The sequence below is a fragment of the Streptopelia decaocto genome (genome assembly GCF_964273445.1).
Source record: "Streptopelia decaocto genome assembly, chromosome: 1".
NCBI classification, from domain to species: domain Eukaryota; kingdom Metazoa; phylum Chordata; class Aves; order Columbiformes; family Columbidae; genus Streptopelia; species Streptopelia decaocto.
Window position 1 is genome coordinate 56,402,713 of NC_138663.1, and position 17,361 is coordinate 56,420,073.

The 17,361-nt window shown below is 41.4% G+C and overlaps 1 protein-coding gene across 1 annotated transcript in view; it reads left to right on the top strand.

The window, feature by feature from the left end:
* Positions 1 to 1,641: 1,641 nt before the first annotated feature.
* Positions 1,642 to 17,361, top strand: part of PTPRR (protein tyrosine phosphatase receptor type R) — a gene marked incomplete at its 5' end in the record, with an annotated part of 149,813 nt that continues 134,093 nt past the window's right edge. The window contains 3 exon segments of the mRNA XM_082066977.1: positions 1,642 to 1,697; positions 1,699 to 1,784; positions 16,614 to 16,918. Coding sequence (XP_081923103.1) covers positions 1,642 to 1,697; positions 1,699 to 1,784; positions 16,614 to 16,918 — 447 coding nt within the window.

Sequence of the window (17,361 nt, forward strand, 5' to 3'; positions counted from 1 at the left end):
CACACAGGGACAAATCAATACCATTAGCTTCAGTGGAGTTACCCTGTTGACATATTTGACCCTAAATCCTTACCTAGAACACACAAGGGTGATGACTTGTGGACAATAACAAAACATTAGAGGACTGTAAGTAAATTTTCTTTTTTCTTTCCATAGGAGCTGGCTAAATTGTAATCTGCACTGCACAGCTTATCGAGGGAAGTAAGTATAGTCTTCTTGTTTTTCCACATGTATACCTCTGAGGCCTGGGCACATTGGAATTGCAGTTGTGGGTGCACAAGTGGGGTGCACTGCACACACAGATTTCTCTCTTTCACTTCTTTCAGCTTTCATTTCCGCTAGTCAGATCTTGTAGGATTAAACCGGAACAGGTTGTGCTGCAATTTGTATATACCCACAGCAAATTATCATCTCAGTAGAGAAGGCTTCAGAAATTTCACGACCTAGGAGGGCATCTGAGACACAGTACCTATGAAAGATATTGCTGGGACGACAAGGCTCAAACACCACTGCTTGTTCAAACATCCCCTCCATCACTTTAATTCCCTGTTTCAGGCAGAGCTCAACATCAAGTGCTGTCTTCCAGCTCAAGTCTTTTCTCACTAATGTTACTGTCAAGTGAACGACATAACCGTCTATATGTATGTGAACAGCCATGTGGGGGCTGGCAAAGGAAGCTCATTTGCATACGCACAGTCACACATGCAGTCGCACCTACATATCAGCCCCTGTGCAGACCTTCCCATGATTATACCAAAAGAATTACTGTACAAAGGTTCATTTAAAGCCAGTTAGAAGCGAGGAAGCTCTGTTATTTTCTACTCAGAACAAATCACTTCAGCCGCCAACCTGTCCGTGTGGGTACAGGGCTTGCCGCATCCAGCAGTAGCCTGCAGACGGATCACTTGCCGAGCGATGCGTCTGCAACTTCCTCTCTAGGTTAGCCTTCGGTGGCTGTTTTGGCCAATTAAACTCAACTTTAGAAAATCATCTTGTTACAGGGCTGTTTCATGCTTGGCCTCTTTATGTGGGTCTCTGATACCCGTGTGATTGAATTTCCCAAGTGTCTCCTGAGCAGGTGTTGCATCAGTCTGATCTGAATCACTGCCTGGAGACCAGCAGAATCCCAAGCAAATGTCACTTTATTTCTCTATCAGCCGTGATTTCCGCCACACAGTTTTTGCTAACTGCGCATTTTACAACACAACACGTTTCACAACATATTGGAGGGGAGGATTGCCTTCGCTGCAAGCACAAAAGCGACACATCGTCAAAGCCCCTCTCCCATACACGCCAGATCTGAGACGAGCCTCAACAGCGCTGCAATATTGGGGACGTGCGAAACCCACCGCTTCGCTGCAGCAGCCGGGAGCTGAGGGAGAAACCGCCCCCCTCGCTACCGCCTGCTGCCCATACAGGCGGCTGGAACCGGAGGTCTCCGCTTTCGCCTCTTATCTCCGGACACTTCGGCTCCCCACGGCCCTTCCACAACCCCATTTCCCCGTGGCGTGGGGGGGTCTCACCCGGTCACCCCGCTCGCCGCCGCCCGGGCTGGCCCCTCGCCTCACCCCGCGCCGAGCAGGCAGGTGAGGGCAACCGCCCGCCCGCGCGGCGCTGCGCATGCGCAGCCGGCTCCCAGGCATGCTCACTGCCGGGGCGGGGGGCAGAGGGACGCGGTGGCGCGGCGCTGCCCGGCTCCCCTCGCCTCAGCGCGGCTCGCACCATGCGGCGGACGGCCGCCTGCCTCCGGGCGCTGTGCCTCCTGCTCCACCTCCGCGCCGCAGGTGAGCGGGGGCGGCCGGGGCCGACTAGTGGGGCGGGGAAGGCAAGGCGGCGGGCACCCGCTTGCGCCCGGCGGCGCACCTGTTGTGGCGGGGGCGGCCGCGCAGGGGGGAAGCTCGGGAACAGCTGGCGGCGTCCGACCGCCGCCCGCCCCGGGTGGGCAGCGGGCGGGCGGGCGCGGACGCCTTTCAGCACCGCGGACAGCGGCTGTCCGCGGCTTGGCGGGCGAGCCCCGCGCTGCGCGCCCAGCGCCCCGCGGAGCGGCCGCGCCACGGCCCCGGGTGGCGTGGAGCTGGGGCTGGGGCTGGGACTGGGACTGGGGCAGCGAAAGAAAACCGTCCGTCTTGATCCCTGACGTTGCCACTTGTGTTTGCTCGGGTCAGCGGGGTTTTTAGAAAGGGAAATTTCAGCTGCGACAGCAGTCGTTTGGGCTGTAGAGGGGATCATAAATCCTCTCTCTGCTTTGCTAGCAAAACGTGTGCCTCATTCAGAAATGTGGTGAGCGAAGAGCGCCCTAGTACGTGCATGAAGTTCCACTGCCACTTTCGTTCTAACAGTCATAGCTCATATTTCTTGCGTAAACCTCAGGCTTCTTCTTAAATATTGAAAAACTGCTTGTTTTTCAGAGGGTCTATCTCTCCTGTGCAGATTTAAGTCTATATACTCTTAGGAAGGAAATAAAATCTGAGGTAACTGTATAATTGAATTAATTTCTCAATTAGTAAAGTTAAAGAGTTCCTTTGTTTTATCCTTTATGGCAAGCATAGCTACTTCTGAAGTAGAAAATGGCTGTTGCACCCTGCTTTTAACTTCACTGAAGTTTAATTAAGGAAAACAATTAAATGCACTCCCTAGGTACTGACTTTTTTTCTCCCAGGAATGTTGCGTTTTGGAGCGATTTTTAAGATGCAACTAATTTGCATTGTTTTATTGAAGAATCATTAGAAATAATAACTGAACTTCATGTCTCTTTTAATGTGGAAGCAAGGCATGAACATGTATGCACCCCCCAAATAAGCTGTGTTATGAAAATAGTTGTTTATAGGCTACAGCAGGAAGCAGGCACTGCATTCTTTTGTTTGCTGTTGTCAGAAGAAGTGGTTTGTCTCAGTTATTGGTATTTTATTGCCCTGGAATATTAGGCTACACTCCATAAAATCTCAGGAGCCTCTTTCCTGTATGTCTGTAGTTAGGAAGCTCATGCTGTTATGCCTGATATTCATATGTGGAAGAGATTATTGTCTGAAAGATAGGGAGCATTCGTGATCCATTTTAATAAAAGCCTTAAGCTGCTTTTAGATTGTTCTTTTACAACATGTATTAAAATGATCATCTGTACAAAATTAGTGTACAGCCTCTATTTGACATAACCTGCCTTCTAATCTCAATGTATCCTCTATTAATACTGGACTTTGCATTAGCTTTGATGTGCTTCATTTTTCTATCCTACTAATGGAAACTGGGTTTCTGTCCTGCAAGTAAGCCATTTACTTTCCTCACTAAGTTTTGCTTGTTTCATTAAGTTGCTGGGAAAGCTTACAAACAAAACTTCCACTTTATTATGAAAATGTCCCTAATCATGCGAAAAAGAGAGGAAATTAGATATTTATTTGATGTTACTGTGTTCCCTGGGCAATCCTGGAAAACGATTGTATCAGAGAAGGCAGCAGGGAGGATCGACAGGAGCTGAATTCAACCATTGCATTTTGGGCACAGCTCCCATTGAGCACAAGAGCTGTGCTTCCTCTAAGGCAGGTCTGCATACACCTTGCTCCTGGTGGAAGTCATTGAAGATGTCAGAAAAAGGAAATAACATAGCAAGCTAAAACTGCTGAGATTTCTCTGTTTCATCTGATGCAAGTAGAAAATTTGGTCTTTCATGGGCTACTGCTATGGACATCTTTTATGTATAGCCTAAATGTATGAATTATTGACGGTGATTTTGCAGCTTTGGTTGATGTGGAATCACAAAATGCATTCCACTTGCCACTAGTGCTAGGTCACAAATTATATCCCAAATGTCAGGTTTTTTGTAATGTGATGGAAACTGCTTAGCTTTTTTTGTTCTGAGGCTGAATTTATATGAGGCGTGTTTCTAGGGAATGCTAAAGACACTGTCAGTAGGCATTAAGAAAATCTTCCTTGGTATTTGTTGGTGATAACAGATTTTAGAGAAAACATGAATCTACATTTACTTGAACTAATGCTACAGCAAAAAGAATTAATTCTCTAATGTGTTTCAATTGTGCTTTGTAATGGAAAGGTAATGGAAGTCATATAGCAATTCTGGTTTCTATGGAAAGACAATTCTACTACAGTTGTGTTACAATAGCCACATATGTATGCACACAATAATTGAAAATATTTTTGTCAAAAATATTCTTGTCAAAAATTCATGCACTTAAAAAGGTGCTGGTTTACTAAGGTGATTTGTATACTGATTCCAATGAAGCATCACAGTTATGTAAACAGAAGATTAAATCCAGTTGTGCTGTTGGTATGCCCATATATTGCTTGCTGAAATCAGACAATTGTGTTTGCCGCTCTGAAACCACAATTAGGCCCTTTTACTGAGTGCAGCACGTGAAGTAATCAGCCTATATAGATCTTGCTGTTGGATAAAGACCTAAATCTGTAGCAACTGATTACAGGTCAGCATGAACCTTCAACTTACATTATGCATTGCATGAGAGAGTGCATGACAGCGCAGGTTATACTCTTTTTAGTAGGTATGATCTAATACATGTTCTTGCAATAAAAACCTAATGTCTCCCAAGATGACTAGGAAGCGTTGTTTCCTTGTAAAAGAATGGCAGGTGGTAGCAAAAACACAAAGCGATGCATTAGACTAACTTGTAATTAGAGCCATTTGCGTCATCCAGATTACTCAAATAATTAACTATTTCACCTCATTTTCTTTTTTAACAAATTTTGTGAAAAGAATTAAAATATATGATGAATTAAATATCCAGTCATGGGAAACAGGCTAGGAAAATCAACTAGACTAGAAAAAAAACTTAGTTAATTGTATCACCGGATGAACCCACCACCTTATGTTAAAATTCTCTCTTTGGGAGAGAATTTTTGCAGAATTTGCAAACCTGGGTCCTGGAAAAGCAAGGAGCTAAAAACTGAAGATTTGTTCAGGTCAGCTAAGTCATGGTTTCTTGAGCAAAGGGCTTACACTGGCTTGCTATGGGCTTCTATTACCTCATTTTATTATTCTCTTCATCAGTGAAGACATGCATTGACAACCTTAACTCCATGTGGACCAATACTTCCCTACTAGCCTTTTTAGACAGGAAGTTTGTAGATCCTTGTCTCAGCCTCTTGATGGATCTGTTCCCCAAGCTTGTCACCTGAATCAGGTAAAATTCCGGGTAGGAAATAGTGGCAATGCTGTAAGAAACTGAGGATTGCTTGTATCAAACCTGAAATTTCTTTGACCACAAACTAACACTCCTTTAGTTATAATTCACTAGGTGTAGAAACATATTTTATAAATATTCTAGACCAGTTCTTAGTTGTTACCAAAGTCCACAGGGTGATCTAATAAATTCAGCTGAGCAGAAAGTAGTATTTCAGCTTTCCTGGTCAAACACCTGTGTGGTGTTCTTATAGTTGGAAATTACTTGAGTGGACCATGGTTTCTATTTAAGCTTTGAGGGCCTATTTTCTAAAAAATGCGCAAGCTCTGTTACAAAAGCAAGAAAATCTGGGGACTGTACTTCTAGAGCTGACGTGAGATCTGCACAAAATGCATTTGCTATCAGATCCATTTCAGTAACCTCACACTAATAAGTGAGTACTGCTAGCTTCTAAATACATTTAGAATGAATGTGAAGGAGCTATTGATTTTAAAAATGTCTTGGAATTCTGCTACATTACACTAACATAATCTAAATGAAGCTGGTACTTACAATTGCCTTCTTTAGAAAACCCATTGCTGGTCATGAGTGGGTGTTTTTACTAGAATAGACATTTGTGCCTTTTATTAGTAGACTCATGGATAATCAGAGGGTAGTCATCTGTCTCTTTAAAGGTTCTGTTGGGGAGAAATACTTTTATTATTAATATTTTTCAGGAAGTATTTAGTTGGAAGATAGAGACTTGTCATGTTTCTACATGTGGAAATTCTTGCTACTCATCTTCTACAACAGTTTTATGTTCAGTATATCCATTAGGAAATTATTGAGGTTTGTGATCTTGTAATCCCTGCCTAATTTCATTTGTTGTATTATGAGAAGACTGAAATATCTTAGACAGCAAAGGCTGGTTCCAGCTTCTCTAGAGAGTGAAGCAGAAGACTTGCTGAAAAAAACACGAAATGGGCTCTTGGAGGAGTCTTGTCTCTCTAGAAAGCATCTAACAAGACAGCAGTGGGTGGCCCTGTTTGGTGGGGTTCCCCTCCACAGGGATGTCATGAGGTTTGATATTGGGGTCTAGACTTATAAAGTACAGTCATTATTCTGTAGGATTTTCAGCATGGCTTTGGAATAAGTGCTTGGAGAAACTCCATAAGATCTGCTCAGAAATTCTCAGTGTGATTTCCTACAGTACTACTACAAAAACCCGCAGCCAAAAACTTAAGAGTGAGCTTGACTTCCCTTCATACCAGTTACTGATTTCCAAGGAGATACTATATGTTTCATGGAGATATTATATATTTACATCCACGTTATGCAGAGCAGAAATTTAGCCAACAACCTTCATTTGGAAAATGACAGTAATCACAAAATTAGCAAATAGATGCAGCACTTTCTCACACCTTCTGGAAAAGAAAAAAAAAGTCTGATGTGAGACTATACAGTACATTAGTGCCAGGGCATAAGTATGGCAGAATACTTAAGTGCTTTTGGGACCACTGGCTCATCTCTTAATTCACATGAGTAGACCTAGTGAAATCAATGCTCTCTGGTATCCAGTTTCATTATTGACATATCAGGCAACAGGCCCATAAAACGACATACAGAGTGTCTTTTTTGAAAAAGATACCACTCATGCTTAATTCAAATTCACTGTAGCTATGGATATTTTTGGCCAGAGCAATTTTTTTTTCCTACTGAAAAGAACGAATTCAGCAAAAGTGAATTTGCAGTTGTTTCTATTTTCAGCAGATTGCATATTAGCAAAGGAAAAAAAATTCCTTGCAATCATCTCTTTCTCCCCCTCCCTCTCTTGTGTGTACTCCCTCCCTTTCTCAGGGGTGCCCTCACCCTCTCTCACACGTGTGTGCAGGCACTTGCTCACTCTCACATGCACAAACACACACAGAAGATGAATTCTATCTACCCCTGCACTCACACACACACACACACACATATATACATACACATTTTGTACCGATTGATTTTGTCTGAATTTTTTCTTTTGGTCAAATGTTCTGAACATTTTGTGTTAAGGGCAAATCAAAATATTTTTCCAAATTTTTACAATTGATCTGTTCTTAACTCTGGCATAGGTTATTTGCTCTGAATTTTGACGTGTCATGGGTACTGCTCCACTGCTGCAAAAGGCCTGGCCTTTTGATTACTGGACCTAACTAGGAAAGCACAGAAGCCTTCCTATGAAGGACTGTGACCCTCTAGCCCTGTGATATGGTGTTGCCTTTGCTAGTAACAAAGCCATGAGCTTTGTTCTGAGTTTGCAAGGCCTCATGACTGGGGTTTGTCAGGCCGGCTCTGCTGGTGCTTTCCTTAAGCTGCCTGTTTGACTTGGTTTAGCTCTGACAGCACTTTCTCTAATTAACCAAGCATCTGTACCTGTTTTACTCCTGTTTATCTTTGTGTGGTGCAACTTTGGTTTTGTACGGATATCAGTAACACAGGCCTGGTACAACAGCAGAGGCACTGAGGGTGGAGGCATGGGATGGGACAATATTCCGGGCGTGGGACAATAAGAACTGGGACAATAAGAATGGTGAGACCATATCTGGAATATTGTGTCCAGTTCTGGGCCCCTCAGTTCAAGAAGGACAGGGAACTGCTGGAGAGGGTCCAGCATAGGGCAACAAAGATGATTAAGGTAGTGGAGCACCTCCCTTATGAAGAAAGGCTGAGGGAGCTGGGTCTCTTTAGTTTGGAGAAGAGGAGACTGAGAGGTGACCTTATTAATGTTTATAAATCTATAAAGGGTGAGTGCCACGAGGATGGAGCCAGGCTCTTCTCGGTGGCAAACAATGATAGGACAAGGGGTAATGGGATCAAGCTGGAACACAAGAGGTTCCACTTAAATTTGAGAAAAAAACTTCTTCTCAGTAAGGGTGACAGAGCACTGGAACAGGCTGCCCAGGGAGGTTGTGGAGTCTCCTTCTCTGGAGACATTCAAAACCCACCTGGACATGTTCCTGTGCGACGTCACCTAGGCGTTCCTGCTCCAGCAGGGTGATTGGACTAGATGATCTTTTGAGGTCCCTTCCAATCCCAAACATACTGTGATACTGTGATACTGTGAACTGGGGTATGAGTTTGGCATGGAGGACCCATGCTGTAAATAGCTCACTAGTAGGTAAAAAGGCAGACCTGGAGCTTGAAAAAACTGATTTTAGGGTTTAACGAAGAGAACAAAGAAGTAGTATCTAACATACATATGTAGCATCATTTATAGTAAATTCAGATGTAACCTGGAGCTACAGACCGGTTGAAGAAAGATAAAGGTGTAAATGCTTGTTTGCAAATACCTATGCGTTCCTATGGATGGAAGAAGAGAGGAGGAAGAAGAATCCATCATATTCATCCCAGCAAAGGACTCCAGATGCTGACAACTCCTCATAACATTCCCCCATTGCCAACACCAGTGTGAAACCACTGGCCTTAGGACCCAGAGAAGCAGCAAAGGGCGAGCATAACACCAGGGAAAGGAATAGACAATTTTAATTGTATTATTGCCATAATTCTGACCTTTTCTGCTTTATTGTTCTTTGATTTTCTATATAAAACAGATCTTCTTGAATTATATTGTTAAGATTTTCATTATGCTAACAATGAACTCTCAGCTTTACTTACATGTATAAGGTGTACTTCCTCTTTGCTCATGCACAAGACTTTGAAGGTAGCAGGACTGATAAACTTCTGCTAGCTGAAAGAGGTAATGAGAAGCTATGCAGGCTCATTCCCAGTGAAAGATCATTAGGTCTAGCAGCCTGCTTTAGGTAGGGAACATCTTCATTTGTGTTGCTCCAACAGGTTTTGTCTTAAGAGGAAGCTGTGGTGTGAAGGAAGGATCTGATCAGGCTTTGTATTTTGGCATTATTCTCTGAATGATGGAAACAGTCACAGCCTGCGAGTCCCTCTGCTACAAGGACTGTTGTGTGTGGGAAAGTATTTTCACAAGTGAATTCTTTTGTTATTTCCAAAACTTCCACTGTGTTCCTTCATGCATGTGCTACCAAACCAGCAAATGGATTAATATTTTTTTCCTTTTCAGGTTTGCCTGGTTTGCCTCACCTCATAAGAGTATGTTCTGTTGTCTAGCTAATAGAGAAGTAATATTTTTTGCCACTGTTTAACTGCATTTTATTGCTAATGATTCTTGGTCCACCTTGTTAAAGTTGAACAGTAGTTTGTGTTTACCTAAAACTGCATAGTCCATCCTAATGAGATTTAGATTTGATTAAGGTACTGCTTTACTGACAGTAAGATATTCTGTTAACTAGACAGTACAGATGCAGGCATATAGCCTCCAGACAGATTTTGTTTTCATTTGTGCTTTCAGCATTATTTAAAACATTTTTATTTCCCATCAGATATGTTGACTCCCCTTGATATGTTTTAGGTTTATTACTGATAAGATAAATGAACAAGGGATAAAGCAGCAGACTTTTGTATCTTTTAAAGTCACAGTCAAAAGAAGGTCCCCCTGCCTGCAACCTTCACAGCCCAGAGAGGACAAAAGTCTTTTGAACATATAGTAGTGTTCATCCTGTGTCTAGAAATGACCAGTAGTTAGCATTTCCCTTAGTATCTTTGTCATTGGTACTCCTGAGAATTAGACCCATGCCCTCAAAAATGGCTAGCATGATACTAAGTATTTTGGCACACATGCTAAGAGATTGTTTTTCCCCTTCCTCTGAGCCAATATCTACTTACTCCTTATACAGTCGAGAGAGAACTGCAAACTCTGCTCTGCAGGATGTAAGACTGTATCCATCTCAATAGACTAAAAAAAGGGCAATGAATCTCCTAGCTGTAGGAACACTGGCATTATTGGAAAGCATTGATCAACGGTCTGCATAAATACATTGACATGCCTCTCACGGTGGCTCTGGGTGGCTGTTCAAGAAGAGATGAACCATTGTGCAAGAGGCATTCAGAGACCAAACCTGTCCAAAGTCTGAGGCTGGTTTATAGGGTGTAGAGAAAGGTTGTATGGGACACACAGCATCATTCAGAATGGTGAGCTAAACAAAAAGAAAGAAAGAATGTGGAGCTCAGGGTACAAAATTTAATTATCAAAGTTTAGTAAGGCTTTTTACTGAAAATGAGAAATGATTTGGCAACAGCATTAAGTACTGTAACTCAACTTGCCTTTGAGTTAAATTTATCTTTGAAAGCAATCAGTCAAGTTTCAGCATGTTTTTCCCTCATGAAATGACTCTACGTTTTCTACCTTTTTTGTCCAATTTCCAGCTTGTTAGCATGAAAATATCAAGCTGTGTAATACACTACGATATCTGTAACTATGAAGAGACTTCAGTGTTATTACAGACTAGTAATAGTATCGAGTGTGAGTTTTAAAACCTATCCACTATATGCCTGTATTCACTTGTGAATTTTGCTCAGTGATCAGGTGTAGCACAGCAGTTCTATCAATGGATTTGAGGTGACTGCGCTACTTACAAGTAGTAAATATACAGTATACTTCTCATTAAAGAAAATGTCTATGTTCAGGAACATACATTATTATGAATCTAATTTGTTCAGATTAAAACAAATAATAAGACTTAGGGTGATGACCTCAAGTTGTTTTTCAGACACTCATCAAGACACCATTATCTTGGCCCTATCAGGTTTACAAAAGAATGTCATCTCCCACTGGGAATCTCCTTTTGCAGTTGAATAAAGTTCTCGTTTCTGGCTCTAGAGGATGTGAGATTAAAAAAAAATCTGTAAAGCTTCAATATTTTTATGTTTTAAAAAGATAAAACCCTGCTACTGTGTTACTGGCTTATTAATAGATTTGATTACCATCAAGTTTTTACTGTGTCTATTTTAAATAAAGTGAAGGCATTCGGGAATTGAGAATCTAAGAATTTTCTGGCATGTTGCTGTAAAATAAAATGTCCACTGCCTGAGACTATTCAGGGAGACAAGACAGTCTAAAGAAAAGTGCCCACAACATTTTTCTGATCTGATTTACTGTTTACTGTAGGCTTTCATTTCTGCATGTGCAATACACATTTGTAGTGTAATACAGTCTGAGCAGTGTGTGCTGTCTAGCATTAACGTGATTTACGCATCTATTATAATGAGAAAATTTTGTGCTTCCCGTATACTGGGACCATGTGGGTATTTTACATGGACTTCTACTGGCCCACTATCCATCATACTTCTGTAGATCAGATATTTTTTTTCTTTTAAATTCAGGACAGAATCTTGTATTTTTCTGCAGACAACTAAGAAAATAAAGTTAACACATAGTTGGACCCAGCAAGCAGAACAGCTGGAACCAGCAGAACAGGGAGTCTTGTATGTTTATTTCCCATTTTCCTTTTCAGGAAGGGTGGTGAGGGTGAAGGTGGCAACTGGTGGCAATGGTGGAAACACTGAAATTAGCACAAGCAGTGAAGATATTAAAGATGTAGAAAGTATGCATTCTACATAACTTTGTAACTTCTGGTTGCACTTTATTAATAGATTAAGTTGGTAGAAGTTCTAGAAGCAAAGTTCCAGGGACTGGAAATGCAACTAAGGATAATCTGATGTTTTGAGGAAGAAAAATACTGTTGTACAGGACAAGAGAAATTAAATAGGGAGGTTGCAGTGGAGGAACATGGAAGCAAGATCAAGACAGACTCTCTTGTTAAAAAAAAATGTAAGAAAAAGCAGTAGCAGCATGTGAGGAGTTGCAAGGAAGAAGGAAAAGTCAACCAGTAGGAAAGAACAGAGGAAGAAGTGGCAATATTCATCAGGAGCCAGAGCCTAAGAAAAAGAGTGGTGACCAATCAAAACATTGTACAGACAGAAGAACTGGAAGAAAGAGTCAACAGATCATACTAGTCGCATTGCAGCATATGTTCCTAAAGGTAATGGTTATTACATGAGTTGATCTAGATGAAGGAAGGGTAAGCTGTCTTCTAGGAGCAAAGGCAGATACAAACCTGCTGTTGAGAAGTTCTGATGTGAGTTTGAGTGTAGCCACTGATTACTGTTCATTTTGAACAATTTTCCAAGGACTTAAAAATAGTTATACTTAGCTGAGAAATAGGTGAAGATTCAGCATCTTTTTGATTAGAAGAAATCTAGTCTATTCTCCTCAATGCCAAGGCAGAATAAACTATAATTCTCTTTAAATATGCTTGATGGGAAGGATTTTTAGGAGAAGGAATAAAATTATTTTAGTTAAAGGATGATATCAGAACTGGCTGAATATTATAAGTCAGTCATGAACAACTGCATTCTGAAGTAGAGGTCAAACAGGGTAGTGTGAGCAGAATATCAAAATTCACTTTAGGATCAAGTTTTCTAAGCTTAAGGAAGGGATATCTCTAGGAAGTCTTTTTTTTTGAGTCCTCATTTTCTGAATTTCTGTGTATGTTGGGATATCTGAAGCTTAAAAGGCACTCGAATAACTTTTTGCTATAATACTGAGGTCCTTCAGTTTTTCATAGCTTCTGTTGGTTTCCCTGTGGGCCACAAAGGAGTATTTGCTTTTTCTGTGTAGGTACACAACTTGATATGAGAATCCCAGTCTTCTCTCTCTTAAGGGTTGGTGACTGGCAATATTTAAAGGTGGTATGTAGCAGAAGTGCTGGTGTTGCCAGTGACTTCTCCAAGTGTCTCGTGGATGCATACTGCTTGTGTTCAGAGCTGAAGCTTGAGCTGAAGCATGAGATTAAGAGGAAGCTTTGGGTTTCCCCGTAGTGTCAAGCATGTCCTACTTGTTAGGGTCACCTGAGGCATCCATAGCAGTCTGGGAGCCAAAGTCCGATCTTGGTTAGGGCTTATCCACAGTCTACTAAGATCAATGGAGTTTTTTACATGAGACACTGTAAATACATGTGACCTACTTATGCTACTGGGGCTATATGGACTTCTCAGAAAACCAAATTCAGCCTAGTAATTTTCTTGGAACATATTTGGATGTCTGTATTGGCAGCTCTTAAAAACAGATTTGTGTCAGTGCAAAGAGTATCTTGTGCAGTTAGACTTGTTAATTTTTCATTTCTGCAGGATGGGCCATTACCCAAGTATGCTTTGTTGTCCATCTTGAAAATCTGCTGCAATGGACTATACATTGAATCCACTGCAGGGACCTGTGTTACTGACATGATTTTTAGCATTCTAATGGAAGCGAGCCTGCTGGGATTTAATGGGAGATGGCGAGACTGCTGTTAAAAAGTACTGAGTTACATGAGCAGACGAGCTTTTCAGGGAGTTACCTTAACTATTGTTTTATCCAAAATAAGACAACCTTTCTGGTTTTGCTGTGTTACTCTGGGTTCTGTCAGGATTCTGAAGTCATACTTGGGATTTACCTTAATATTATGTAGTGAAGAATTTGGGCTAGTACTCAATTATGTTATGTTTTCTGCTTCTTTCAGGAAAAATAAATAAAATAAAAGGGGAATTTGGAATGTTAAAGTAGGTAGGAAATGCAATATAAAGAATTCCAGGACAACCACAGTGGTTTTGATTCCCTCAGAAACAAAGACAGCAAGAATGAAGTAAAGAGCAACCACAGACACCAAATGTGTCTGTAGTTTCACTCCTGCATATTATCTGTGATCAGTTTTGGAATACTGGTTGTCTGTGAAGAAGACATGAAAATAAATTCAGCAGAGAAGTGACTGTGAGAAACCCTGATGTCGTTTTTATTTTGCCATTCACACAACTCTCTAAATCACAAGATAAGACCAGCCCTTGGGATGTTATCAGTAAAGCCACCCCCAACAAAGCTTAATGAGATCCCAGCAAGCTTAACAGGCTTTGAAATTCATCCATCTCTAAGACTATACTCTGCAGTTTCTCTCTTTTTTATTTCTCCTACTCTCAGTTGTCTTCCCAATCAAAACTTGATATCAGCTGTACATGTGACCACCATGGTCATCTAGGAAATTGTCAGTGTTTGTTTTTACCATTTAAAAGAGTAGCTTTAGGTTTAGTAGCCTTAGCATCATACTTAGTAGCCTTAGCATCATACTTTATACTAGGAGGATCTCTAAGTGTACTGCAAAATGCAAGATTCTCTGTTCTGTCTTCTTTGTATTGATTTTCTGCTCATGTATGTTATGAATTGTTTCACCGCCTACTGACATGGACCTGCTTTTGACAGAGAATGCATTTCCCAATGATGCATAGCAATACTAGAGCACAGATGAAGTATTGTCCTTGATTTTCCTAACCAAAATTTCATGAGGAAATTAGGTCAACAGAATGTAATTACCTACACTGAAATCTCCTAAGGGCACTGAGTAGAGCTGTGCAAATGACTGATTATTTTGATTTACTTACAGAAGCAAAAAAATCAGAGGCAAAAATCAGTCTGAATAGAACAAAGTGATTTCTTGTTCAACCTGAATTGAAACTTGTTGTTGGTTCTGAGCTGTTCTTCATAGCTCATGATGAGAATTAAAATAACATTGATTGTTTAAAATTACTGCTTTTAACTAAAAAAATAGCTGACCCAATCAGTGCACAAATGCAACATTGCCAGTAACTCCATGTCCTGGTTTTGTCTGGAATAGAGTTAATTTTCTTCCTGGTAGCTGGTATAATGTCATGTTTTGCACTTAGTATGAGAAGAAAGTTGGTAATACACTGATGTTTTGTTTGTTGCCACATGATGGTTACGTCAAGTCAGGGACTTTTCAGCCAGAAGGCTGCAGGTGAACAAGAAGCTGGGAGGGGGCACAGCCAGGACAGCTGACCCCAACTGACCAATGGGTTTTCCTTGCCATGTGATGTCATGCTCAGTATATAAACTGGAGTTGGATGGGGAGACAATTGCTCCTGCTCAGGAACGGTGGTCTCTTGGTGTCATGGGTGGTGAGCAACTGCATTGTGCATCACTTGTTTTGCATATGTTCTTTTTTTTTTTTTCCTTCCCTCTTCCTTTACTGTCTTATTGAACTGTTCTTATCTCAATCCATGAGGTTTTTTTCCTTTCTGATTCTCTTCCCTATCCCATTTGGGGGTGAGGAGTTAGCGAGCGGCTACGTGGTCCTAGTTACCCGCTGGGTTTAAACCACAACACTCCAACTGCTTCTGAATAAGAAATTCCAGGCTGATCAGAGTGAGCTCTCTGGACTCACTCCTCTTAGAACACAATGTCCCTTTTGTACCAGAGTGGGTTTCTTAGAGCAGTCTTTCAGGAGGTGACTAATACAGCTTCAGTTACGTTTTATCTATAAAGGAACTCATCCTTGCCTGTTTTTCTGCTCATAGGGTCAACCTGACTTCCGTACTGGGAGCTGAACTGGGCTGTTGTAGCTACCCTGTTCTTCACAAAGGAACTGAGGACTCACTATGTTTCAGCCATTAAAAAAAAAAAAAGTCAAAACTTAATTCTGGTTCCTTTCATAAAGGCATCATTAGGAAGTATTTTGACTATCAAAAGGAAACATTTTATTTTTTTTTTTTTTACAAATATACGGTTTATTAAAAGCATGTAATCTAAAAGAGTTCTTATGCCTGACACCAACACTAAATCCACAAAATCGCAGAATCACAGAATGTTAGGGATTGGAAGGGACCTCAAAAAATCATCTAGTCCAATCACCCTGCCGGCGCAGGGACACCAGATGAGGTTAAATGGGAATGTGTCCAGGCGGCTTTTGAATGTGTCCAGAGAAGGAGACTCCACAACCTCCCTGGGCAGCCTGTTCCAGAGCTCTGTCACCCTCACTGAGAAGAAGTTTCTTCTCAAATTTAAGTCAAACCTCTTGTGTTCCAGTTTTCACCCATTGCCCCTTGTCTTACCATTGGTTGTCACCGAGGAGAGCCTGGCTCCATTGTCGTGACACTCACCCTTTATATATTTATAAACATTAATGAGGTTACCCCTCAGTCTCCTCCAAGCTAAAGAGACGCAGCTCCCTCAGCCTTTTCTCATAAGGGAGATGCTCCACTCCCTTAATCATCTTTGTTGCCCTGCGCTGGACTCTCTCCAGCAGTTCCCTGTCCTTGAACTGAGAAGCCCAGAACTGGACACAATATTCCAGATGCGGTCTCACCAGGGCAGAGTAGAGGGGCAGGAGAACCTCTCTCGCCCTACTAACCACCCCCCTTCTAATACACCCCAGGATGCCATTGACCTTCTTGGCCACAAGGGCACAGTGCTGGCTCATGGTCATCCTGCTGTCCACCAGGACCCCAGGTCCCTTTCCCCTACACTGCTCTCCAACAGGTCGTTCCCCAATTTATACTGGAACATTTTAAAAAGCCCTGTAAAAATGGGTTTAAGAATGTGATATGCTCCACATACTTAGTAGACTCTCTCTAGTGTTTTTAAGCTATTGCTATAGAAATTGTATTGTTAGATGTTAGGGAACTTTTGTATTCCACAAATACTCTTTCCAAATCTTGCAGAACACGAAGATCTCATCAGTTTTCCAGGGCCATCTACAGAATATCCAAGAGAGACATTCTGAACTTATTCTTCTCTTTCTGCAGGCTGCTTTTCTGGAGACAATGACCACTTCTTGGCAATTCATCAGAGAAGAAGTGGGAAACCTGTGTTTATTTATCACCATGTGCAGAGTGTGGAGAAAAGTCTGGATACAGACAGTTACAAGAATTCCAAACAAAATTTCCATTCTTCTTCCCACACCAAAATAAGCAAGCTGCACCCTGCAATAATTGTTAAATCAGCCTTCCCCAGACCTGCCTACGACCCATCCCTCAATCTGTTAGCTATGACTGGTCAAGATCTGGAAGTGGAAAATCTTCCCATTCCTGCAACGAATGTGATTGTTGTGGTAAGTGTTTTTTTTTTTTTTTTTACCCTGATTTCTGGAGTTGTTTTATGAATAAATGTGCTTGTAGATAAATATAGACATAGATTGTGTTGTAAGGTATCCAAAGTTCACATTCCACTGCCTGGCTGCTCATATAATTCTAAATAATGACCACACATCTTGAAGCTCTTCACTTTAGTAGAACTTGCATTCATATAGTCTCACCATCATCAACAAAGCAATCTGATGAACTAGTGCAGAATATAGCCTCTCTGTAGCTAAAGAACTTACCTTTGCCTCAAATGCCTTTAATCCTCTTGTCTTGACTGATATTTGCACTGCTTTTGATGGGTGGATTTTAAACTTGTTCTGCGTAGGGCACAAGAAAATATACTTTAGGGAACAATTCAAGAGAGGCAGGGAGATTTTAAAAGGCTGATGCAAAGGATTCATTCACTTCTATT